This window comes from Xenopus tropicalis, chromosome 3 (assembly GCF_000004195.4).
Source record: "Xenopus tropicalis strain Nigerian chromosome 3, UCB_Xtro_10.0, whole genome shotgun sequence".
Lineage (NCBI taxonomy): Eukaryota > Metazoa > Chordata > Amphibia > Anura > Pipidae > Xenopus > Xenopus tropicalis.
In genome coordinates, this window is record NC_030679.2 from 33,414,961 (window position 1) to 33,438,480 (window position 23,520).

Consider the following 23,520-nt stretch of genomic DNA (forward strand, 5'->3'; position numbering starts at 1 on the left):
CCTAAATATTTCCATTTTTATAGACAAATACTTTAATATACCCACATTCTTAACCCTCATCTTTCTGTTGTTGGCAGCAGAGACAGAGGTTGAAGTCATTTTATGGCTTTCTCCAACCATAAACACAACTGACTTATGAGACCATATTACTGTCTCAGTGTTTCAGGGAATCCATGGTTTGTGCTCCATGCCCCCAGTTATGCATCTTTGCGCAGCAGTTACACCAAATATTTGAGCTTAAGGCTGATGCCACACATGGCGTAGGGCTGATTTTTTCTGCAAGCTGAAAAACGCTTGCCAAAAATTCAGCCCTACGCCTGCTACTTGTGCCTGCACCCGAATGAATGGAATACGCTTGGGTGCAGGCACATGTAGCCGATATACGCATGAAAACGCGAGACTTTGCATTCTCACGCGTTTTCATGCGTATATCGGCTACATGTGCCTGCACCCGAGCGTATCTCATTCATTCGGGTGCAGGCACAAGTAGCAGGCGTAGGGCTGAATTTTCGGCAAACGTTTTTCAGCCCTACGCCATGTGTGGCATCAACTTAAGGCTAATTTTCGGCGACACTGAATCACAGAGGCGCTACTTCCAACCTGTGGTCAACTATTGTGCCTGTCTCTATGCCAAATTAGCAAAGTATATTGCTGTAAAAACACTCCACTTCCTCACACAGAGAAAGATACTATATTTCTGTAGGGGGCAGGTTTTGTATTATTTTGGCTGACATTTTTCTTTTCAGTTACCCTTTTCTTACACCCCCCCCCATGTACTGCTGTTTTTTTTAATAGTGCTTTTAACTCATTCTCCCTTACTTGATGATATATGCCTGCTTGTTTGCTTTTCCTGCACAAATGATCTACTCCAGGACTGGGGACTGAAAGGTTAATCTTGCAAACAGTCCTAGCACAGATCATTACATTGGTGCAAGAAAAGCAAAAAGGAAGGCAAGCATGCAAGGGCCATGCATAAATAATAAAGTAAGGGGGAATACATTAAAAAAAGCACCATTTAGAAAAGAAATGAGAGCCACAGCGCAAGAGTAGTTTTGTAGTGCAATAAAGATCATACCTATACACAAAAGTAAGCGGCAGCACTGTGAACTCTCACCCCCTGTGGTCACAGTGGTATAGGCCAACAACACCATTGAGCTGTGCTACCAGATTTCTCCTGTAAGTCAAGCCCTGATTGACAAGCCCCAAGGGATGTCGGAGTCCAACACACTCTTAAAGAAAAAACAGGACAATTTATTTAGAGCTCCCAATCTACCTTCTCTAACCAGCAGAGTTTCAGCAAAACTCATTATCAGGGGCTTCTCAGTGGAGTGGTAATTAGTTTTAGCAGCTCCTCTGAGTTTTTTCTGGATCAGTAAGTGCTAAAGTGAAACTGGGTTCGTATTCTCGGTCAGTGCCAGGAATAACAGAAACCATAGATATTTCTTAGCACAAGCCCTATTCATTGAGCACAAGTTAAAAAGGGATGTATATTATACTTATATTATACTTCTGGGAGAAACTGATTACCCACCAGAAACAAACATATGTAGCTATAGAGTATGTGAAGCTGTTTGGGTGCCTTGCTTGTATCAATTCAACCTTAACTTTATATTAAACACATTATTTGAACAACATTTCAAAATAAATATTTCTATTATATAAAAGCCATACTACACCAATTGACAAAAATATATTCTAGGGCCACATAGCCCCCAAGCTCCTCCCTTCTAATGTGTTTTGTGCTATTGGGTGCTTTATCTGAATATTTGGCCTTTTTAGAACTCCATAATCTCCTCTTGCTTTGGGTAGAACTCAATAACTCTGTCTTACATTTTCTGACATGTCATTTTTCATTTTTGACCGCCCATTATAGAAGTTTTATAATAGTTCTTTGTCGCTCATGTGTCTAAGTCCAGGAATGTTCTTTATTGCGCATTTTGAAAAGCAACCTTTGATCTGGCATACCTCAGGAGAAACAAATGTGTCTTATTTATGTGATCCTATTTGTGCTATGCCCCTCATAGATGCCCTGCATAGCTTAGCCTACCATTTCATGCATATTCAATTAAAAGGGCTGAGGATCAGTTTTATTAAGGGTAATACTTTTTTCAGTAAATGATGGTGCCTGACATTTCGGAATTGTTCCTTGACCTCTCTGTAAGATTCCTAGCAGTTGGTTGCATTTACATTCTCTGCTGTCTCTTCCTCAAATGGGTTACATATGCAAGTCATGTAAGTTATACAAGTCCATCAGACATCAAAGCAGCATATCCAAAGGGGAAGCAATTGTGAAATGTGGCCTCCAAAATAGAAGTGTCATTGCTTGGATATATTGCCAAAGCACCCACTGTTTCCGGTTCTCAATCCATTGCTCTGTTTCTGCCATGTGGTATTGTTGATACCTCTTTTATTTTCTCTTGTTTTGTTTTATTTTGTTCTATTTTGTTCTTACACTGGAAGTTACCCCCCCCCTCAATATTTAAATGTGTCTTACATGGCTGAAAATTGCTGAAATCCTAGTGAATGAATCTAGACAGCAAACACATTATTAAAGAAAAGTACAAACTAAGAATATGTTCGTAACCTTTACAACAAATGTGTGTCATTTATTATCTTTGGTTGAGAACCAAAATCATAAAATTCAGGTTAGATAGACAGGAAGGAATAAATGCATCAAAATAAAGTAGGTACCCAATCCTCTTTCAGTGTAGTAAGCAGAGAGCTTTACAATACGAGAGGCAAATTTTGAAATTTAGGTTCCTGCCGTACAGTTAAAGTAAATGAAGTGAATTTCACTTTAGACCTTAAGCCTTGATTCTGGAACATTTTGGCCATTTTGCCAGGCAAAACAGATTTTTTAATTCACAGTTGCCCCACATTACAGCCACAGTTATAACTAATTATCCCTGTTGGGTGCCCCATATTATAGCTACAGTAATAACTAATGCTGTTAGGTGCCTTTTTTAGGGAACACTTGAAAGGAGTGCATTTTAAAGATATGACTAAAATCTTGGGGTGTATTTAGCCTTGGGCAATGCAGCATTATGGTACATCAGGTAGGGAATAAGAGATGCCCCAGTCTTACATACCTGAGGTATTGTTGGCCTTTTATGAAGCAAGACACATTGTTAAGTTTTGGATCTAGGCCAGGTTACGTTTTTATGGGTGTTTATACATCATTGGCACTCAAATACATGTTTAAAAGATCATCTTATGAATATTTTTTAGTCCTAAAAAGAACCTGTGTCTGCTCTCTGGAAAACATCCTCTCTGTTGTTGGTCCAGAGGGAGCAAATCTCTTTTTCACTGGGTAGTGGAAGTGGGTGTCATAATCACTGGGGAACAATTATCTAAAGGTCTAAATCAAGTTTGCTCCTCTGGATTGGTGACACCGAATAGATTAGAAATAATTTCAAGTTATGTGATTGGCCGAGAATAAACAAATGAACCTTTGGCACGCTTATAAAATCCAGCAATCCAATAGTCCTGTTTGGCTGGAGAGGAATTACACAGAGGTCAATATCAAATGCTAAAAAATGTCTTATTCCTAAACAGCCGTAAGACTTTGATGGCTGTTGCACTTGACTAGCATGTAGAGAATTAATGACACAAAAATCAAATCATATAAAGTTATGAAGGCAATTGAATTCTCCAACCTGGGGGATCTGCTAAATGTTGCCTCACTTTGTATGTTGTGTTGTTGTATCAACATTGCTGATCCCCGCAGCCTCTGGGGAGTATTTAATAAAAATAAAACTCTAAGTGGGGTTGCAAATCTGTCTTCATGTTACTCAAGACAAACAATATCACTAGCGGCATCTGCACTTAATTAGCTGACCTCAGGCTTTCTCTGTATAAGAAGGAGGACATTTCCCAGTAACATATTTGGAAGGCACATATTAGCCATCAGAGTGCAACATATGTACAAAATTGTTCCATTAACCAGTTTGCGTTGGAGCCCAATTAATTGTAAACTCTGCTGTCTGAAATTTTAAAGAACCAGTAATACCACGAATGAAAATGCTCTTAAAACATTTGCATGTAATGTTCAGTTAGTTTGCACTTCTGCACGGTTTTTGAGCATGATCTGTGCATTCAAAATTATACATAGTTTTTCTGATAGGGATTTTGGGGGGGTTCATGAATATACAGTATATATTATCTAAAGCTCCATTAAAGTTTAATGTGTTGCCAAAAATTGGCTTTGCAAAACAGATGAAGAAAACAGGGAATGCACAGTAACAAACTGGAGGTGATAAAACACAATTTATTTTAAGCATTCAATGTATGGGACCCATTATCCGGAAACCTGCTATCCAGAAGGCTCCAAATTACAGGAAGGTCATCTCCCATAGACTTCATTATAAGCAAATAATTCTAATTTTTAAAAATGGTTTCCTTTTCCTCTGTAATAATGAAACCTTATACTTGATCCCAACTAACATAACAGAAAGCATAAGGTCTAGATAATAGATTCCATACCTGTGTGTGTGTGTGTGTGTATATATATATATATATATATATATATATATAATGTATTCAGCTGAAAAACAACTCTACCCCACCACCCTAGTAAGAAGTAAGCAAAAATGTAGCAAAAATTACTCAGAGTAGTCACTCCTTTTAAACCCCCCTAATAAAGGCTCTGTATATGTCTCTGGAAGAAACACTTCTAGTCAATGGAATTCTGAAACCCAAAACATATCTATGCTTAGGTCAGTATATGTTTTATTTTATCACTAGTGAAAATAAACTACACGTATGGGACCTGTTATCCAGAATGCTGGGGACCTGGAGTTTTCCGGATAAGGGATCTTTCCGTAATTTAAATCTCTATAGCTTAAGCCTGCTAAAAATCATTTAAATATTGAATAAACCCAATACCATTTTTTTGCCTCCAATAAGGATTAATTATATCTTAGTTGGGATCAAGTACAAGGTACTGTTTTATAGAAAAAGGAAATCATTTTTAAAATTGGAATTATTTGCTTATAATGGAGTCTATGAGAGACAGCCTTTCCGTAATTTAGAACTTTCTGGATAACGGGTTAACTGGGATAAGAGATCCCATTATTGTACATGCAATGGCCTTGGCCTCAACCCAACTAATGTTGCTTTAATGCTTAGGCTGATGCCACACCAGGCGTAGGGCTGATTTTTTCAGCAAGCGGAAAAACGCTTGCCGAAAATTCAGCCCTACGCCTGCTACTTGTGCCTGCACCCGAATGAATGGAATACGCTCGGGTGCAGGCACATGTAGCCGATATACGCATGAAAACGCGAGAGAATGCAAAGTCTCTGTGCACTGGATCAGCAGAGTCTTTCAGTTTCTTTTGTTTCTGTCTTAGGATCAGCATCTGTGTTTACAAAATGCATTTATTCAGATGTGTCAGAATAATCTATAAACTGTAAAACTATTAAGATAAGAGCATCTCTCCCACTAACCTGATTCATTTCTGAAGTTGAAATTTTGACATTTGTTTTCTTCTGCTTTTTTCACGTGTATCAGGCATTTCTTTCTAGTTCCATTTTCTGCTGTGGTGAAAATGTTTGTTCCCTTTTTGTTTTGTCATGAATCTTTGTTTTTCCTTACTGTATGTCTATATTATTAGTGTTGACTTTGTCCCTTTAAAACTGTTGTCTCCCATCTACACAGTAATCTTTCTATCCCTATGATTTGGAAGGAATTTTACTGGGTGATCCATCAGTTTTAGAAGACAATGAGGACATGGCAGTAGTAGTATTGTGTATTGAGACTCGTTATGTGTTGTGATTGACACCAGGGAGTTTGTGTTTATTTAGATTGTTGCTGTGATTGTGAGGTCAGAGGAGCTTTACAATTTAATCCTGTTTTCATAGCCCAGAGTTCAGTCACCCACTTTCTATTAGTATTTAGATAATATTGAATCCAGTGGTGAACTGACAGCAACTACAGTCATTTTCTGGCAACTCTTTCAGGGGAAATGAAATAAGTAATTAGTGGGGAAAAAATAAAAAACAAATATTTGCATTGTAATAGTATTCAGTTATTACAAGTGTGTACCTAGACCGTGCCAGGTCCCCCCCAGAAAACTGTTTGGAGTTGCGCATAACGCAAGCACTACCTGCCTGCACCAGCATAAAGAGCGTACCCAAAACCCTAAATTTAAATAAAGAAATAAACAATGAATAAACAAAAATGGCTTATATTGGGATAATAATATCAGATCGTACCCAGTGAACAGTGGAGACTTGGGTGTGTAAACCCTGAGTCTGTCTCAAAATAAGTCTCAAATCCCAAAGCACTTAAGGGAGATCAAGCCAAAATTAAATAAATCACCAATATCCAGAGGTGGTCCGGGTGCTCAAAGCCCTGAACCCATAGCTGAAGGGGGAAAAACATAAACAGATGAAGGAACTCCAAGTGCACCGCGTACGAAACGTGCTAGGTGTTTTGGTATTAAATGGAATAATAAAGACCGACTTTTAGCAAACTTCCTTGTCCGGTGCGCTTGTAGTTACTTTGTCTGTTTCCACTACCTGCCCCCCCTCATGTCTCTAAAGCTATAGAGCAAGCAGACCCCACGGTCTGGACCCCCCTTTCCCATGGGACCCCCAGAAATACAGGGTCTGCTTCCTCTATAGTTATATCAATGGTTATTACAATCCAAAAGTAGGTTTTAATACCCTCTTAAAGGTGATTTTTTTTAGCAATTTTTTATCACATACACTCAGTCTTTTTCCTACTGGCTAATGGGTTGCTAAATACTTTTGTGGGTCAACAACAGCTTTATTATATATGTGCAAAAGAAAAAATGTATACCTTGCGTGTATTATTTCCATTAATGACATTTCCACCATATTTTATGACCACCATAGTTTGCTCTGGGCCCACCATCAGATGTTTCATCTGTTATAACTTTTAGATGAAGCATTTCCCAAAATGGCAGAGCCCACATTTTATTCAACTGTAATAGTTCTACACTTTTCTTTTTTCTTTAAATTTCTATTAGAACAAATGTACTTTTGGGTTGTCTCTAATAAAATGCTGTCACCTTGTAATTATGGTTGATCCACTTCCATCTGTATTTATTTCAGGTAGTACAGACCATTTCTTTGTTGCCTGCCATTATATTCAAATTCACCTACTTGAGGGTAGCTGCAGGGACCCTGGGCCCACTGCTATCATCTAGTAATGCTATGTCTGAAGTTGCTAAGTAGTCTGGGGAAATACAGTCATTGCTGTTCATATGTTCATATGGTGGAATTGTTCCAGGTTTATTCACCAAGTCCAGTTGATTTTCGACCATTGTGATACTGATGCATAAAAACCTTGACAGACAAGAAGAGTAATGTATTTCAAGTAATATTCTAAAGTTCAGCTTAGATGTGATTTGAAATGTGTAAATTAATTTTCTTTTCAGTCTACTCTTGTGTAAAATAGAATTGCGGGCTCCCAGGGAAAGCAGAGAAAACCAAGATGACAATTTATGACCACCCAGGACAAGTACTGTTTTCAGCAATATCTTTCCTGGAGGATAGCTTAAATAATTGTCGATTAAGAATATTGTTACAGACAGTTATCCATTTTGAATGGCTCCAATATGAAATACTTTAACCCATTGTTTCTAGTCTAATTATGAATCAAGCCAATCAAATCGACATCAGTATATCCTGTACTATGAAACAGATAGAACAGGACCATATGAGAGTTTGGAAATAAAGTATGCAAAGAGTACTAGTACATATACTCAAGGGTGCTGTTTTTTAATTAAAATTCAAAATAATACAGATTTACCAGTTCAGTGGTATCTCTCGTTAAACAAAAGCCTGGCTGTTTCAATTTTTAGATATCCAACTTACTTTTATTCTCTCATGAGGATATAAATGTCCAGAGACCCCAGCTGCAAGCTTGCACTGTTTAGCCATACACAGATGAATCATTCAGAACCACAGGATATTCATGTTTTGCTTTCCCTGCGAGTGACCATCTCAACGTTGCACATCTAAATGACCCTTCTTGTGTGGCCTTCTGTAGAGAATGTTAAAGGCCATTCTATATGACAAGTCTTCCAAAAAAATGAACAAAACTTAAAAAAAAAAAAAAAAAAGAATTGCTTTCTCTTAATTGGTAATAATAAAAACAGTAAATCTGTCTTAAAATAACTGTCTAAATTCTTTCAATATATGTGGTCACTACAAATGCAGCCTTTTGTAACATACAAAACACAATTTTCCCTTATTACAAAATCTACTCTTTCATGTATTGTGCTTTATTACTAAGCAGATAATAAAACAAAGCTCTATTTAATTAAAGTGAATTTTGATGCATTTCAGATTGCCAGTCCAGGCCTGGATATGACCAAAACAACGAGGAGCGGAGTAGGAACCTACTAAAGTTGGGGTGCTCACTGTAGCAAGTGCCAAGCTCACAGTTACAGCTTAAAGGGAAGAGGAAAATCATGTTACTCTGGCAGTCAGCACTGTGTAGTCTGTTATGCTAGTCGTTGAGTAGACAGACCAGCTAACAGTCTCCATTCTATGTTGCACAATGTACAGTCTGTAATATACATGAGTAAGATGCAAGACCAGCTAATAGCGATGAGCGAATCTGTCCCGTTTCACTTTGCCATAAAATTCGCAAAACGGCAAGAAAATTCGCAAAACGGCGAAAAATTTGCGAAATGCATTTGTCGTGGGATTTTTTTTCGTCCACGTTTTTTTTTTCGTATGCCCTGTTTTTGACGTGACCGTCACAAATTTTTCCGCAACAAATTTTCACGGAAGTTTCGCTACACAATTCGCCAATGTCGAAATGTGCAAATTCGCTGCTCATCACTACCAGCTACCAGTCTCCATTCTATGTTGTACAATCTACAGTCTGTAATGTACATAAGTGAGATGCAAGACCAGCTAACAGTCTCTATTCTATGTTGCACGATCTACAGTCTGTAATGTACATAAGTGAGATGCAAGACCAGCTAACAGTCTCCATTCTATGTTGCACGATCTACAGTCTGTAATGTACATGAGTGAGATGCAAGACCAGCTAACAGTCTGTATTCTATGTTGCACGATCTACAGTCTGTAATGTACATGAGTAAGATGCAAGACCAGCGAACAGTCTCCATTCTATGTTGCACAATCTACAGTCTGTAATGTACATAAGTGAGATGCAAGACCAGCTAACAGTCTCCATTCTATGTTGCACGATCTACAGTCTGTAATGTACATGAATGAGATGCAAGACCAGCTAACAATCTCCATTCTATGTTGCACAATGTACAGTCTATAATGTACATGAGTAAGATGAAAGACCAGCTAACAGTCTCCATTCTATGTTGCACAATCTACAGTCTGTAATGTACATGAGTGAGATGCAAGACCAGCTAACAGTCTCCATTCTATGTTGCACAATCTACAGTCTGTAATGTACATGAGTGAGATGCAAGACCAGCTAACAGTCTCCATTCTATGTTGCACGATCTACAGTCTGTAATGTTCATGAGTGAGATGCAAGACTAGCTAACAGTCTGTATTCTATGTTGCACAATCTACAGTCTCTAATTTACATAAGTGAGATGCAAGACCAGCTAACAGTCTCCATTCTATGTTGCACGATCTACAGTCTGTAATGTACATGAGTGAGATGCAAGACCAGCGAACAGTCTCCATTCTATGTTGCACAATGTACAGTCTGTAATGTACATAAGTGAAATGCAAGACCAGCTAACAGTCTGTATTCTATGTTGCACAATCTACAGTCTGTAATGTACATAAGTGAGATGCAAGACCAGCTAACAGTCTGTATTCTATGTTGCACAATCTACAGTCTGTAATGTACATAAGTGAGATGCAAGACCAGCTAACAGTCTGTATTCTATGTTGCACAATCTACAGTCTGTAATGTACATAAGTGAGATGCAAGACCAGCTAACAGTCTGTATTCTATGTTGCACAATCTACAGTCTGTAATGTACATGAATGCGATGCAAGACCAGCTAACAGTCTCCATTCTATGTTGCACAATGTACAGTCTGTAATGTACATGAGTAAGATGAAAGACCAGATAACAGTCTCCATTCTATGTTGCACAATGTACAGTCTGTAATGTACATGAGTAAGATGAAAGACCAGCTAACAGTTTGTATTCTATGTTGCACGATCTACAGTCTGTAATGTACCATCGGTCGCACGAAACATCGTCAGATCCGCCACACACTGTTCAGGGCTGAAACAGCAGATAAGGAGGTAGAAACAATAGGATTTCTACCTCCTTCTGCCGATTCAGCCCTGACGGCAGATTTTGGTCAGGCGCCTTCTATGGCGCCTGATCAAAATTTTCTAACCTGGCCGATCGGCGAGTCGACCGATTTCAGCAGCTTCCTGCGATATCGGTCGACTCGCCGACATGCCATACACGCACCGAATATCGTACGATATTATCGATGCGTGTATGGCCAGCTTAAGATGCAAGACCAGCTAACACTCTCTATTCAAAGTTGTCTGATGTACAGAATGCCATCTTGCACTACAAATTGTTGGATAGGATGTAAAGTGATTTTTGCCCTGCTAGTAAATGAGCCCCTAGATGTTCCACATAGTGCCAGGTTTCTGTGTTTTGCATGATGTGCCCAAAAGCTGCTTTTCCTTTGCCTTGTGTTGTTTGCTGCACAATTGTAGCATACTCATCACATAGGTCCATTCTAGGAGGCATAGTGAACCTGGGGGCACTGGCCAAATTGAGCCTTTCAGAAAAAAAATTAATTTAAGCAACATTACACATTGCTGTTATGTAACTTAAAACCCCTTTTCCTTACTAAAGAAAATAGGAAAGTACAAGTGACCTGACAAAAAAGTTTATAATCATGATTATCGAAACCATAATGCTGCTTGCAGCCACAACCCCTTTTCTTACTTTTTACCAGTTATCAGTGAGATTTAACCTGTGCCAGATTTGAATTGGCGGCACTCAGAGGCCGCCTCATTTGCAGCCTCCCCCAATCGCATTGTGTGCATGCAAATCCCCTTTTCACTCGCATACGGAGCACTAGGTACAGGATGTGCTAAAGTTTTTGAGTATCCCGTCCCCAGTGCAAGTTCTAATGCGGCTGAGCGGCATGCCACCCCTAAATTTATGCCACCCTAGACCCAGGCCTTTGTGACCTCGCCAAAAATTCACCATTCACCATTACCATTTTGTACCACATTTCTGAATTAATATATGCCCCCCATACACTATATATTTGCACTTATGCAAACAGAAAGGCAACTTTAAAAACTGTGATTCAAAATGCAGAAGTGACTGCAGCTGTTCATGGGTTTTTTTAACATTCTGGGGTTTTTTTGCTAAGTAGGCAATCCTGGATGCTGTTCTATCTGCATTTTCTTCATGGATCTATGTGCACAAGTAAACAATGAACAATCTCTGCTGCTCATGGTTAATAATAACAGGTCACTCTCTACATTGAGCTGAAACAGAATATTTGTACCTTATGGAATATGTGCATAGTTGTACATTTACAAGCAAAAGCTTTTTGTCCAGGCAGGGAAGACACATTGAGCTTTAATTATTCAATTGGAATAGTTTATTTTTGGAAGATTTCTTATGGTTCTTATATGAGTTCTTTTATAATTTATCTGGGGTGATTATCATTTAGGAGAGTCCCCTCCTATGTAATAAATGGCACTAAGTTTGCCCAGGAGCAGTAACCCAAAAAGATGCTTTTAAACACGTGAACATTAAATGCTTCCTGCTGATTGGTCACTATGAGTTACTGCTCCTGTGCAAACTTATTGCCTTTTATTACATAACCCCTTTAGAGCTGTATTGCCCAACTGCCTAGCCCACCAGAAGTCCCTCTTATATTTGTGGCTGGTCCAGACAGTTCAGGGCTGGGAGGGGGATGGTTGTTACTTCATCAAAAGACGGTGCATTGTGCTGTCCTACATTAGCAGAAACTGAACTTCCTAATTTAAAGAGGATGTTAATGTAAAGACCCAGTTCATAGTCTCCCCAGGAGCACACACAGCTTCTTCCCTTCTAAATATCAGGCTGTCTCCAGCTGCTGCACACATTCCTTCTACTATATTGACATACTCACATCTATCTTTTTTTTTTTTAATCATTAAAGCATTTAACTTAGAACCTTATATTTACAGAGCCTTAGATTTATCTACATTGAATTTCATTATGTAATAATGTTATCAGTTTGTGTGTAATGTGCTTGAATTATAATAGAGAGGGTAAAAACAAAAATGAGTAAAAAAAAATTCCAGTGGCGTGGTGGTACAGTGTAAGCAGACTGGAACTATGCTATTGATATTGGTGAAGAGTAGAAGTCACTTATAGACCTATTGATATTGGTGAACAGTAGAAGTCACTTATGGACCTATTGATATTGGTGAACAGTAGAAGTCACTTATGGACCTATTGATATTGGTGAACAGTAGAAGTCACTTATGGACCTATTGATATTGGTGAACAGTAGAAGTCACTTATGGACCTATTGATATTGGTGAACAGTAGAAGTCACTTATGGACCTATTGATATTGGTGAACAGTAGAAGTCACTTATGGACCTATTGATATTGGTGAACAGTAGAAGTCACTTATGGACCTATTGATATTGGTGAACAGTAGAAGTCACTTATGGACCTATTGATATTGGTGAACAGTAGAAGTCACTTATGGACCTATTGATATTGGTGAACAGTAGAAGTCACTTATGGACCTATTGATATTGGTGAACAGTAGAAGTCACTTATGGACCTATTGATATTGGTGAACAGTAGAAGTCACTTATGGACCTATTGATATTGGTGAACAGTAGAAGTCACTTATGGACCTATTGATATTGATGAACAGTAGAAGTCACTTATGGACCTATTGATATTGGTGAACAGTAGAAGTCACTTATGGACCTATTGATATTGGTGAACAGTAGAAGTCACTTATGGACCTATTGATATTGGTGAACAGTAGAAGTCACTTATGGACCTATTGATATTGGTGAACAGTAGAAGTCACTTATGGACCTATTGATATTGGTGAACAGTAGAAGTCACTTATGGACCTATTGATATTGATCAACAGTAGAAGTCACTTATGGACCTATTGATATTGGTGAACAGTAGAAGTCACTTATGGACCTATTGATATTGGTGAACAGTAGAAGTCACTTATGGACCTATTGATATTGATGAACAGTAGAAGTCACTTATGGACCTATTGATATTGGTGAACAGTAGAAGTCACTTATGGACCTATTGATATTGGTGAACAGTAGAAGTCACTTATGGACCTATTGATATTGGTGAACAGTAGAAGTCACTTATGGACCTATTGATATTGGTGAACAGTAGAAGTCACTTATGGACCTATTGATATTGGTGAACAGTAGAAGTCACTTATGGACCTATTGATATTGGTGAACAGTAGAAGTCACTTATGGACCTATTGATCTTGGTGAAAAGTAGAAGTCACTTATGGACCTATTGATCTTGGTGAAAAGTAGAAGTCACTTATGGACTTACCAAAGATTTCCTTAGTAATACTGTATATAAACACTAAATATCCCCTCCTGGGAAGGGGCCAAAGGAGGCATACAGTACATATAAACAGTAACAGTTCCTGCCACTTTTTATGCATGTCTCAAATAGTAAGTACTGTAGCTGGAAAGCATACACTCTTAGATGGGGAAAACAATGACAATTTTTTGTCACTTTTCAGTTTTCCATAATTAATAATTATTAGCACAGAGCTCTTATAATTGAAAATGTTACCTTTCAATTATTAATAACCCTATATATTTACTGAGGGCAATTGAAGTAAACAGTTGAGATTGCGGAGAATGTCTTCTCCAGCCGCAGAAACTGTTTTTCCATTGATGGGGTGGAGGGGAAAAGTTCAATAGCCCTGACAATTTTCTCTAGGAAGTAAGCATCCTAGCAGTCAAAAAAAATGATAAATAATTAAAAACACAAGGTTACCAGTTTTAAATATTTTCTTGGCATATCTGAGGCTGCTTCAAATTATTTGTTTTGTTCTGGATTAAGCAAAAACTTTGGTTTAAAAACCAAAAAAGCCTTTGGTTTATGCTCAACAATGCCTCCCAAACATTAAGACCTGCCGCATTTGTGAGGTGTTCTTGCAAATCTGGTAAGATATAGGGAGACCAAAGTTTAATCCTTACACATTTAGGCTGGTGCCTCAAGTGTTGGGACCTGCAGCTGCCTCAGTGACTTCTAATAAGAAGGAATTGTAGTGGTAGGACCACATAAGCATAGTAGGTCACCAAAGATATCCTGTGAGTGTTTATATAAGACTATGGTCAAAAAGATCACGGGTTCAGATAGAGAGACTGTGCTGAAAGACAGTCCATACAATAGCTTGCTAGAAAGAATCCGAGTAAATAATGGAAGTGTCACTTTCCCACACCTCTGTCCTGTACTTTCCTTTAAAAGCTGAACTGTGTCTATTAATAAGAAATGCTACCTGGGGTATACTAATGTATTCATTAGTGGTATTGACTGTACTTATGAGCATATTATTGTTTTAAACCACTGTAACATTTACTATATATGTATTGTGATACATTCTTTGCAAAACCAATTACGGTGAGATAAAAATACAATTAAATACAGTAAAATCCTACTTAGAAGATATAGGCATTACTCCTGATAAATTAAATATATTTATTAATGTTTTTGTGGAATATTGTGTATCTTAGTTCAGTACTAACATATGGTCTACATTTTGCTGTTAGATTTTGTATGATACTCCCACACTGAAATCTATAGATCTTACTTGACTGAAAGCAATGTTCCCTAGACAAGAACCAGTTCTACCCTCAGAACACGTGGGAGTGGTTTATGCACAATGGAAATACCAATACAGATATGGCAACTCAACAGGCTGAACAGGGGGTTGTTTCTGGCTACTGTGCCAAATGAAAACCATTAATATATGGTTGGCTACACAAAGCACAAGGAGCCCATGTTGGCATAATTACCTTTAATAAATGGGATTTTTCATGCAAGGGGAAATTTTCGGGCCTGCAACTGCGGTGTGGTAAGTAAATAATCTCTCATGTGGACTTCATCATGCTTTTTTTTTTTTGCAGAACCACATTTTTAGATTTGGTGACCTTTTTCATGTGTTGATGAGGATGTTCTGGTATTTATAGATTATCAAGGCACCCCTAGGGATAATATACTTTGCAAACCAGATGTTTCCTTCCCACCAGAGGCCTTGTGAAATGTTCATCCTTTGAAACACTTCTTGTTCTTCCAAAATATTAAAGGCAAGTAAGTTATCATACTACAGACTTTAAAGGTAAACTGTTATAATGCAGTCAGCAGCCATTTTGCTAATCACCCGATTTGATCATAATTCCTACCTAGGATTTACAGTGATATTCCATTATCATATTTAAAGAAAATCATTAACACTTTGGATTCTTATTCTGAAGAATATACTTTTAAAACACACAAAACCAAGCCCAATTCCTTCTGGGAGAAAGTCCAGTGCACCGACAAATTTACTGTAGATCTTTTTGGCAAAGCATGACATCTGTTTGTTCATAGGAAAATAAATAATTATTTAACAAAGAAAATGACCTTCATCCGTGCATCACTTTATTTAAACATGGAGGAGACTCACTGATATTTTCAGATTGCTTTGCTGCTCCTAGAACGTGGTGTGCCATTGCTGTACTCTGCACCTTGGTACTCGGTGTTTATTGGGGAAGTGCAGGCTCCATTTTGAAGCAGTGGGCGATCTCAGTGGAGCATGCACTTGCTTTTTGCACATTGCACCCTGCCCCTCCTTTGTAAATGGTTAACAATTTATATATCTTCAATGTACTCACTCATTAGGACATCTAATGTGTGCCTAAAGTCTTCTCAAAAAGTTACTTTATTTACAACCATGTTCCCATGTCTGCCTCCTAAGAGAGGAAACATTTTTATTCTCAGACTTCCTTTATGCATCACATCATAATATTGACCACTCAAGAATTGCTATTTTTATTTCATTTATTTATTTATTTGTAATTAGAGAATAATAAACTGTTGAATTCTCTCTTAATGTCACAGGAAGAGATATGATATGTTCAGATAGAACGGTGCACAACTGCTTTGTGTTATGGAGGCAGTCTATGTAGCCCATATGGAATAAATCTTCTTCATGTAATTAATGTAAATATATACTGTATATACATATACATGCTCAGGGCAATGCTATAAATCTACAACCTTGCAAACACCAAACACAGTACACATTTTCTATAGACTGGTGTATGAGGCCATGGCAGCACCATATTTATATGTACAATAAGGGCTGGAACATGGGGTATGTTGAAAGAAGGAAGAGGCAAAGGCCTGGGGAGGTCACTAGAAATGTGACTGCCTACCCATAGTTTGGGCCCCCATCCTCCCACCAGTGGAGCAACCCCTTCACGTTGCCACCTGTGATCACAGGTGGGGTGGCAGGCAAGATGGCCAGCTGGGTTACCTAGGGCGTGACACTGTGTACAATATATATTCAACTTTGTACAAAATAATTATTAGGGGTTCCCAATCATTTTTTAGTGAGGCCCCAAATCCTTGCCATTGGCATTACCCTGACTTCATTCAATCAATGAATGAATTATGAGTTTAGGAATTCTGTTGCTGAGGTGGCTTTACCAGCTTGGTTTCAAGAAAGGGTTGAATGCCTTTTTAGCTAGGTTACTAAAATTAATACAAAGTTGATCCAGGGATTGGACTGATTGCCATTTAGGGGTTATTTTTAGAAATCTGTGGATTGAATCACATTGGATCTCAGTCCAAATAATCCTGTGGTTACTTAATCGTCTCAAAATGGCATTGACTAGTCTTGTTTATCTTGCATGCATGTAAATGGGTATGAGCTGCCATACTGCATGTTCTGGCAAATTTGGTTTTCTTTTATTTGGTAGGGAAAATGTAGGTTTAAAGAGAAGGCTAAACCTGCTGGGTGTGATCTGGTGTGATTTCTGAACTAGTAAAGTCCAATATTCTTATTCTTAATTAACTTGAAAGGATAAAATCTAATTAATAGGAAGTTGAAAAAGTACCAAGCATTAGGCCACAAATATACATTGTAAATGTAGTCTAGTTTTACAAATATGTGTCTCACAACTTCCCATAGATACTATATGTCATTATTATCTAGCTATGCTCCAGACCAGTTCAATCACTGTTTGCTGTCTTCTGGATTTAGAGGTTGCTGATAATAATCCAATGTATACTAATTATAATGAAGGCAATATCCACACAGGAAGTGACCCTTGGAGAAGAGATAAACATTGAGGCAATTTAGTATTAAGAGAGCATGAGAATATATGATACCATGTACAATACCTTTTCACTGAATGCAAAATGAAAACCATGCATAAAGAGTAATACTGTTGTGTAGCTGTAGTGATTTGGCTATTAAACAATAGGGGTGATTTGAGTGTACATCAATCAGTGTCTGAAGCTCCTGTCCTGAAAGGATGTGCCCTTCCCTCTGCTTTTTCTTTATAGATTGGATTGGGTCTGACTAACCTTGTCCTTTGCCTCCTTCATAAATGAGCACCAGTACCAGCAAATACTCTTAGTGGCTATGAAATAAATGCAATATACAACATTGTGGTACAGGTGACACTTGTTAGCAATTCATAGCAGTCCGTCTCTGTTATCTAATCCAGTGAACCTCCTCAGTCTCTCAGTTAACAGGACCTGCTCTAAAAGTGCCACTTGTGAGTCTATTTTCTAGTCATTTCGCAGATTCCAGCCCAGAACTAACACATTTTAATGAAGTGGGAAGGAACTTTAGCCCCTGACACTTTAGGGAAGGTCATTGAATCAGCCAGCCGACTATTGGAGGCATCAGAAGCAAACAATCTATCTCAAAGCAAACCTTCTGTGACCTGATGGGACCACACTGAGGGTTTCAGTGCTGCCTCATAAAGAGTTAAAGTGAATTCTGATGGGCACACTGTCTGACTGTACTGCTTCATGTATGGGCAACTTTTTACATTAGATAAAATTGCTCATCTCATCAATATTCCACAAAGGTGTAATATTTACCTATGTATCCCTACTTCATGCATGTTTATTAGAAGACATTTGATATTTTACACTGTTTTCAGGTTTAGTTCACATTCAACACATTAATGGTTTGAAGTAACTGGACTTAAAAAATATAATTCTAAATTATATGGGCATTGGTATCATTCTTATGAATGGCAAAATGTAAAGTTGTAGAACAGTTATGGATTTGCTATTTACTACTTCCTAGGCCCACACAGTGCTGGACCCAAGTACTGCCTTAATAACTATTTTACACACATGGGTTGTGTACTAGATCTTCAGTTCACTATTGGTTCACTATTGGTAGAGTAGCAATAGATTATACTTAATTTGATATGTGGAAGACTCGGTACCACTAAAGCTAATCTGGGATTATTCACACGACTGAAAACCTATCACTGCATGCCATTGTGCCTACAACTTCTCAAGAACTGGGGAACTATATACTAACACTATTAGTGAAGTATCAATCCCTATCCTTATTGATCCCTTTTGATACATCCCTTTCTGCTTAGCACTCCTTCACACATAAGGGTATCCTTCCCTATGATTCCTTATACCATTATCCATAGCTGTAAAAGTCACCTGGTTATCTGGCCTACACTAGAGGGTGTTAGCTGAACCTCACTCTCGAAATACCATGTGATGCCGAAGTGGTGGTTTTTGGGCAACGTGTGACACTCTCATGCTTTAAAGGGGTAGTTTAAGTTTAAGTGAACCTTAGTATGTTGTAAAATGGCCAATTCTAAGCAACTTTTCAATTGGTGTTCATTATTTATTTTCTTCTTCTAACTGTTTGCAGCTTTCAAATGGGGGTCACTGACCCCAGCACTAAAAAAAACTATTCCTCTGTGAGGCTACAGGTTTATTGTTATTGTTCCCTTTTATCACTTATTTTTCTAATCAAGTCCTATCCTATTTATATACCAGATTCTTCTTCATATCAATCCCTGGTTGCTAATTTGGACCCTAGCAACTAGATAGCTGCTGAAACTGGAGAGCTGCTAAGGGGGGCGACCTCTTTACACAGCAGTTCCTATCTCTGTGCCATTCAAGTTTGCCATGTTTTCCCTGTTCTTAGTAAGAAATATACTTACCACTTCCATACACATTTATCTGCCTTAGAATTTTAGTTATGCCTAATTAAGTATAGCAACAGTTAATATATTATTGGCCTGTGTGTGTAATAGGCATTTCTGTATTACGTAACTCTACACAGGGGAATGTTAACATTCCTTTGGGACTTTTAAATTAAGTTTAAACCTTTCCTATATAAACACAGGGCCTATAAGATTAAGTACTGAGCTTATGTAGCATGACACCCTGGATATTACAGTTATTTCCACTTTGTAACACTAAAATGAAAACCAAAAAACTATTAATACGGGGAATACAGACTGGTTCATGTACAGTCAGATTATGTTATTTGTAAAAATTTAAGCTTAAAAGCACTTTGATTTCTAAAAGGTTCTCTGATAAAACGAAGTTTATACACTGAATTGCATATACATTTCATATTAACACGGCTAACATTTGCGTTTCCATAAAGAGTTGCTCTATCCCTTGCAGTGTGTAGTTCTGATGCTACTGCTGGTACCTTCTGTTATGTACCTTACTACAAGAGTTGGCTACACTCTTCTTATCACTTCCTTGTGAGACCCACTATCCATCAGGGACTTGGCAGTTCCAACAGGCCTAAGGGAAGCATGTGAACCGGGTAATATATTCTGAAAGCTCCCTGGTAATGGGGGGTTCATCTTGCTAAAATAATTGGTCTTTTGGGGATGACAAAAAACTATTTACCTTTCTTCTTTGGGGAAGCTGTTCTTATCAGAGCTTTCATATTAAGGTCTAGTTAATATCTTAATGTTCCAAAGTCTGTGGAATTTAAACAAGAGAGCTGTTGTATTGCTAGTTATATTATGATGAAGAAGCAACCACTGATCTTTGTAGAAGAATACTGGTACTTCTCCATTTGTCTTGGAGATTCCAAGAGTGCAAGTGTATCTCCTATCCAGGATGAGTTTTATTTCATCATTGCCTTGCAAACCTGTGAGAATATTCTTTCTCTGGTTGCGGATAATGCAGCTGACAATTGCTCTTGCTTTACACTGGAACATAAATACAGCGGTAGTGTATATATATCATGTGATATCCTTATAAACATTAGCCTTTTGTTACCTATATGTGTTTGAAGTAGAGCTTTGTTTGCATTTTAGCATTCCTGTAGTTTTAAATAGGAAGTTCTGATTGGCAGCATATATATATATATATATATATATATAAATTATTTATTTGTCATTTTTGGTTTGTTCCCATGACAAAGGGTATTCCTTTATTCAGCTCTTCTCCTCCTACTGGTTATTTGTAGCTTATTTTCAAGATTGGCACGGAGGGTGACATGACATTGATGGGGGCATAGACAGCTAAGTAAGGCCACTAATGGGGCTTTTCCTATACCCATAGGGTATAACATAGGATGGGGCCCTTTTATTTGGGAACAATGTATTTGTTATTTAGGGGGCCCTTTGACTTTAATGTGTACTTAGCTTAAACTGTGTTCTGCTATTTTTGTGGATCTGAAAGTCCCACCTGCTTCAACCTAGATTTTACTTCCTTCTGGGAGTTGTAGTTCAGCAAGAGGCAGAAGGAGGTGATATATATATATATATAATATAAAGCAAGAAAATGAGCTGCACTCACCAGGACTTGGCAAAAAGATAATAAGTTTATTTAAAAAAAGAGATCTCTTGTCTTAAATAAACATATTATCTTTTTGCCAAGTCCTGGTGAGTGCAGCTCATTTTCTTGCTTTATATTTTCTAGCTAGCACCCTGGGCATTTGAATTGCAATAGGGTGTGCTCCATTTGTTCTTGCTATATATAATATAATATATAACATGTATATATATATATCACCCTTCTGCCTCTTGCTGAACTAGATCCACAGATCCACAGAAAGTAGAATGAATCACGTTACATTGCCTGCTGTTATTAACAAATACCCTCAAATATCCCCCAAATCAGTGTAAATCATATTCATTGTACTTTCTTTGGATCTGTGAATTGTACAATGTTTTTTCTTAACTAAACATTTACAATTATTTTTAAACTGATCATGCAGCCACCAGAATGATGCTGTCCCTGCCCTAGCAGCCCCTGGATAGTCACTCTATGGCCATGCTACAAACTTGTATTTATGCTCCTTTGTATGCATGCCCTTCATTTGTGTGATAATATTTATATATTTATACTATTTATATGCAAAAGTGCTCTACATAAGGAATGTTTCATATAGGATGTATATGTTGCAGCATAGTTTTTTTCTGCTGATTCATACATCCTATTTGCTATTTTCTTTGAACTTTTACTTTTTCAGTTTTTCAAAAGGACTTTCACCACATCCAAGATTTATTTGATATAGCGAGAAAGTTAAAAAAAAAAAAAAAAAAGATGTCCCAGGATGCAGCATTCCTACGTGACATGTGCTTTGCATTATGCTTCTCTAAATGTTACCATTGCCCCATAATCCATCCTAAAATGCACAATACAAGTACCGGACAGCAAGTCCCAAAAACTCATGATATTGCTTTATTTAAATACATTAATTTGAAATTAAGCTTAGACGGGGTAGCTTCTCGGAAGCTTTACAGAATGTAGTACTGTAATTGTTTAATACATACTGAGAAAAGGAACCATGAAGCTGCAGGCACCTTTTTTTTAATCCTGAGCACATGCTGGAGCCTTTGCAATTATATCTGATTTCTGTTACACAAAACAGTCTTGATTCCAATTTTTGACAGCAGTAAAAAAAAAAAAAGGAGAAGTGAAATAAAAGAAAGACGGATGTTAATTATGGGCAGGGTAATTGTAATAAAGGCAAAAATAAAAGAACTGAGAAGTTGGTTTGCCGGGCACGGGGCTGGCACTAAGCTTTGTTGCTGGACTTTATGTTTACAGATCTGATTGGAAACGAAATGAATTTGTTTAGAAAATCTGTCAGATGCAGCAAAGCAGGGGGGAACCAACGGGGCTATTTCCTTTCCAGCCTGGCCTGACCCCAAAGAGTTTAGAGGGAGGTTCGCTCTGTCTCTAACAGAAAGGGGTGTTAACAAGAGGTTTTTTTTTCTTCCTCCAAGCCTGAAGTTCTCTCTCTGAAGGATCAGCCTGTACAATACCCTTGCCACTGGTTAATGCACTGGGATTTGCAGCCTGTTGGATTCTAATGGGATAACCTGACTGTGGATTGTACAGCAGCTATGGCTGATACAGGGAAAACTCGGCTGAAAAGATCCTTGAGTGAGCATATTAGGGTTTCCACCAACAAAGCTTGGGATGTGTTCTGGAAAAGTGCAAGAGAAAGAAGATTATCAGGTCAGATTTAGGCACTTTTTTTGCTGATATTGATAGCAATAGGATCTGTTATCCAGAATGCTTGCGACCTTGGGTCTTCCGCATAATGGGTCTTCCTGTAATTTGGATCTCCATACATGAAATAAACCCAGTAGATTTGTTTTGCCTACAATAAGGATTAATTATATCTTAGTTGGAATATTGTTTTAGTATTGCAGATGAAAAGAAAATCAATTTTAAAAAATCAAATTATTAGATTAAAATGGAGTCTATGAGAAATGGCCATCCTGTGATTCAGAGCTTTCCGGATAAGGGATCCCATACCTGTACTGGTGACTTAAGCCAATCACAGTACTGCAGTCTATAACTGCTATGTTAATGTTATTGCTGGAATATAAATGTAGTGCTCAGTGTGCTGCACTGCATTCTTAATTGGACCAGGGGAGTGTATGGGACCAGTTCAATCTCATATCTCGCATTCCTCCAGCTGCTATTGAACTACCACTCCCAGCATCCCTGACAGCTAAAGGCTGTAATTTAGCAGGGCTGCAAGTTTAATGATATATCTGTATAGACTTTTCATATCTGTGGTTTCCATCCCTGTTTTTTTAACTTAGTAATTACGTTATGCTATTTCTTTACTTCAACCATTGCTAACCTTTCCTAAAGTGAAATAGGGTTATTCACATAAAGCACTAAATGTATTTAACTGCATTAGATATGGACATTGATTAAACAAGAAATCTATGGGATCTGTTATGCAGAAACCCATCTTCCAGTAAGCTCTGAATTATATGCAATCCATTTCCCATAGACTCTATTTCTCTATAATAATAAAACAATACCTTGTGTAACTAAGCTGCATAATTCCATAGTGATAGGAAAACAATTCTACTGGGTATATTTGATTTTAAAATGTTTTTATGCAGGAGGAGGGGGATGGGCAGCTCAGTATTCTAGCATTCTGGATAATTAATAGATCCTATACTTGTGTGTGGCACAGGCCAGTGCATATCTGTCCTTATACATGTACATAAAATTCCCTTCATATATTCTCTGTAGAATATATATGTGCCCCTTAGTGCTCAT

At 37.8% G+C, this 23,520-nt stretch overlaps 1 protein-coding gene across 1 annotated transcript in view; it reads left to right on the forward strand.

Moving 5' to 3' along the window:
• Positions 1-22,241: 22,241 nt before the first annotated feature.
• LOC100490096 (rho GTPase-activating protein 7) overlaps positions 22,242-23,520 on the forward strand; it is a 124,097-nt gene continuing 122,818 nt past the window's right edge. The window contains exon 1 of the mRNA XM_031898789.1: positions 22,242-22,452. Within this exon, the coding sequence (XP_031754649.1) occupies positions 22,338-22,452 (115 nt within the window). The 5' untranslated portion in view covers positions 22,242-22,337. The remainder of the gene's footprint in view (positions 22,453-23,520) is intronic.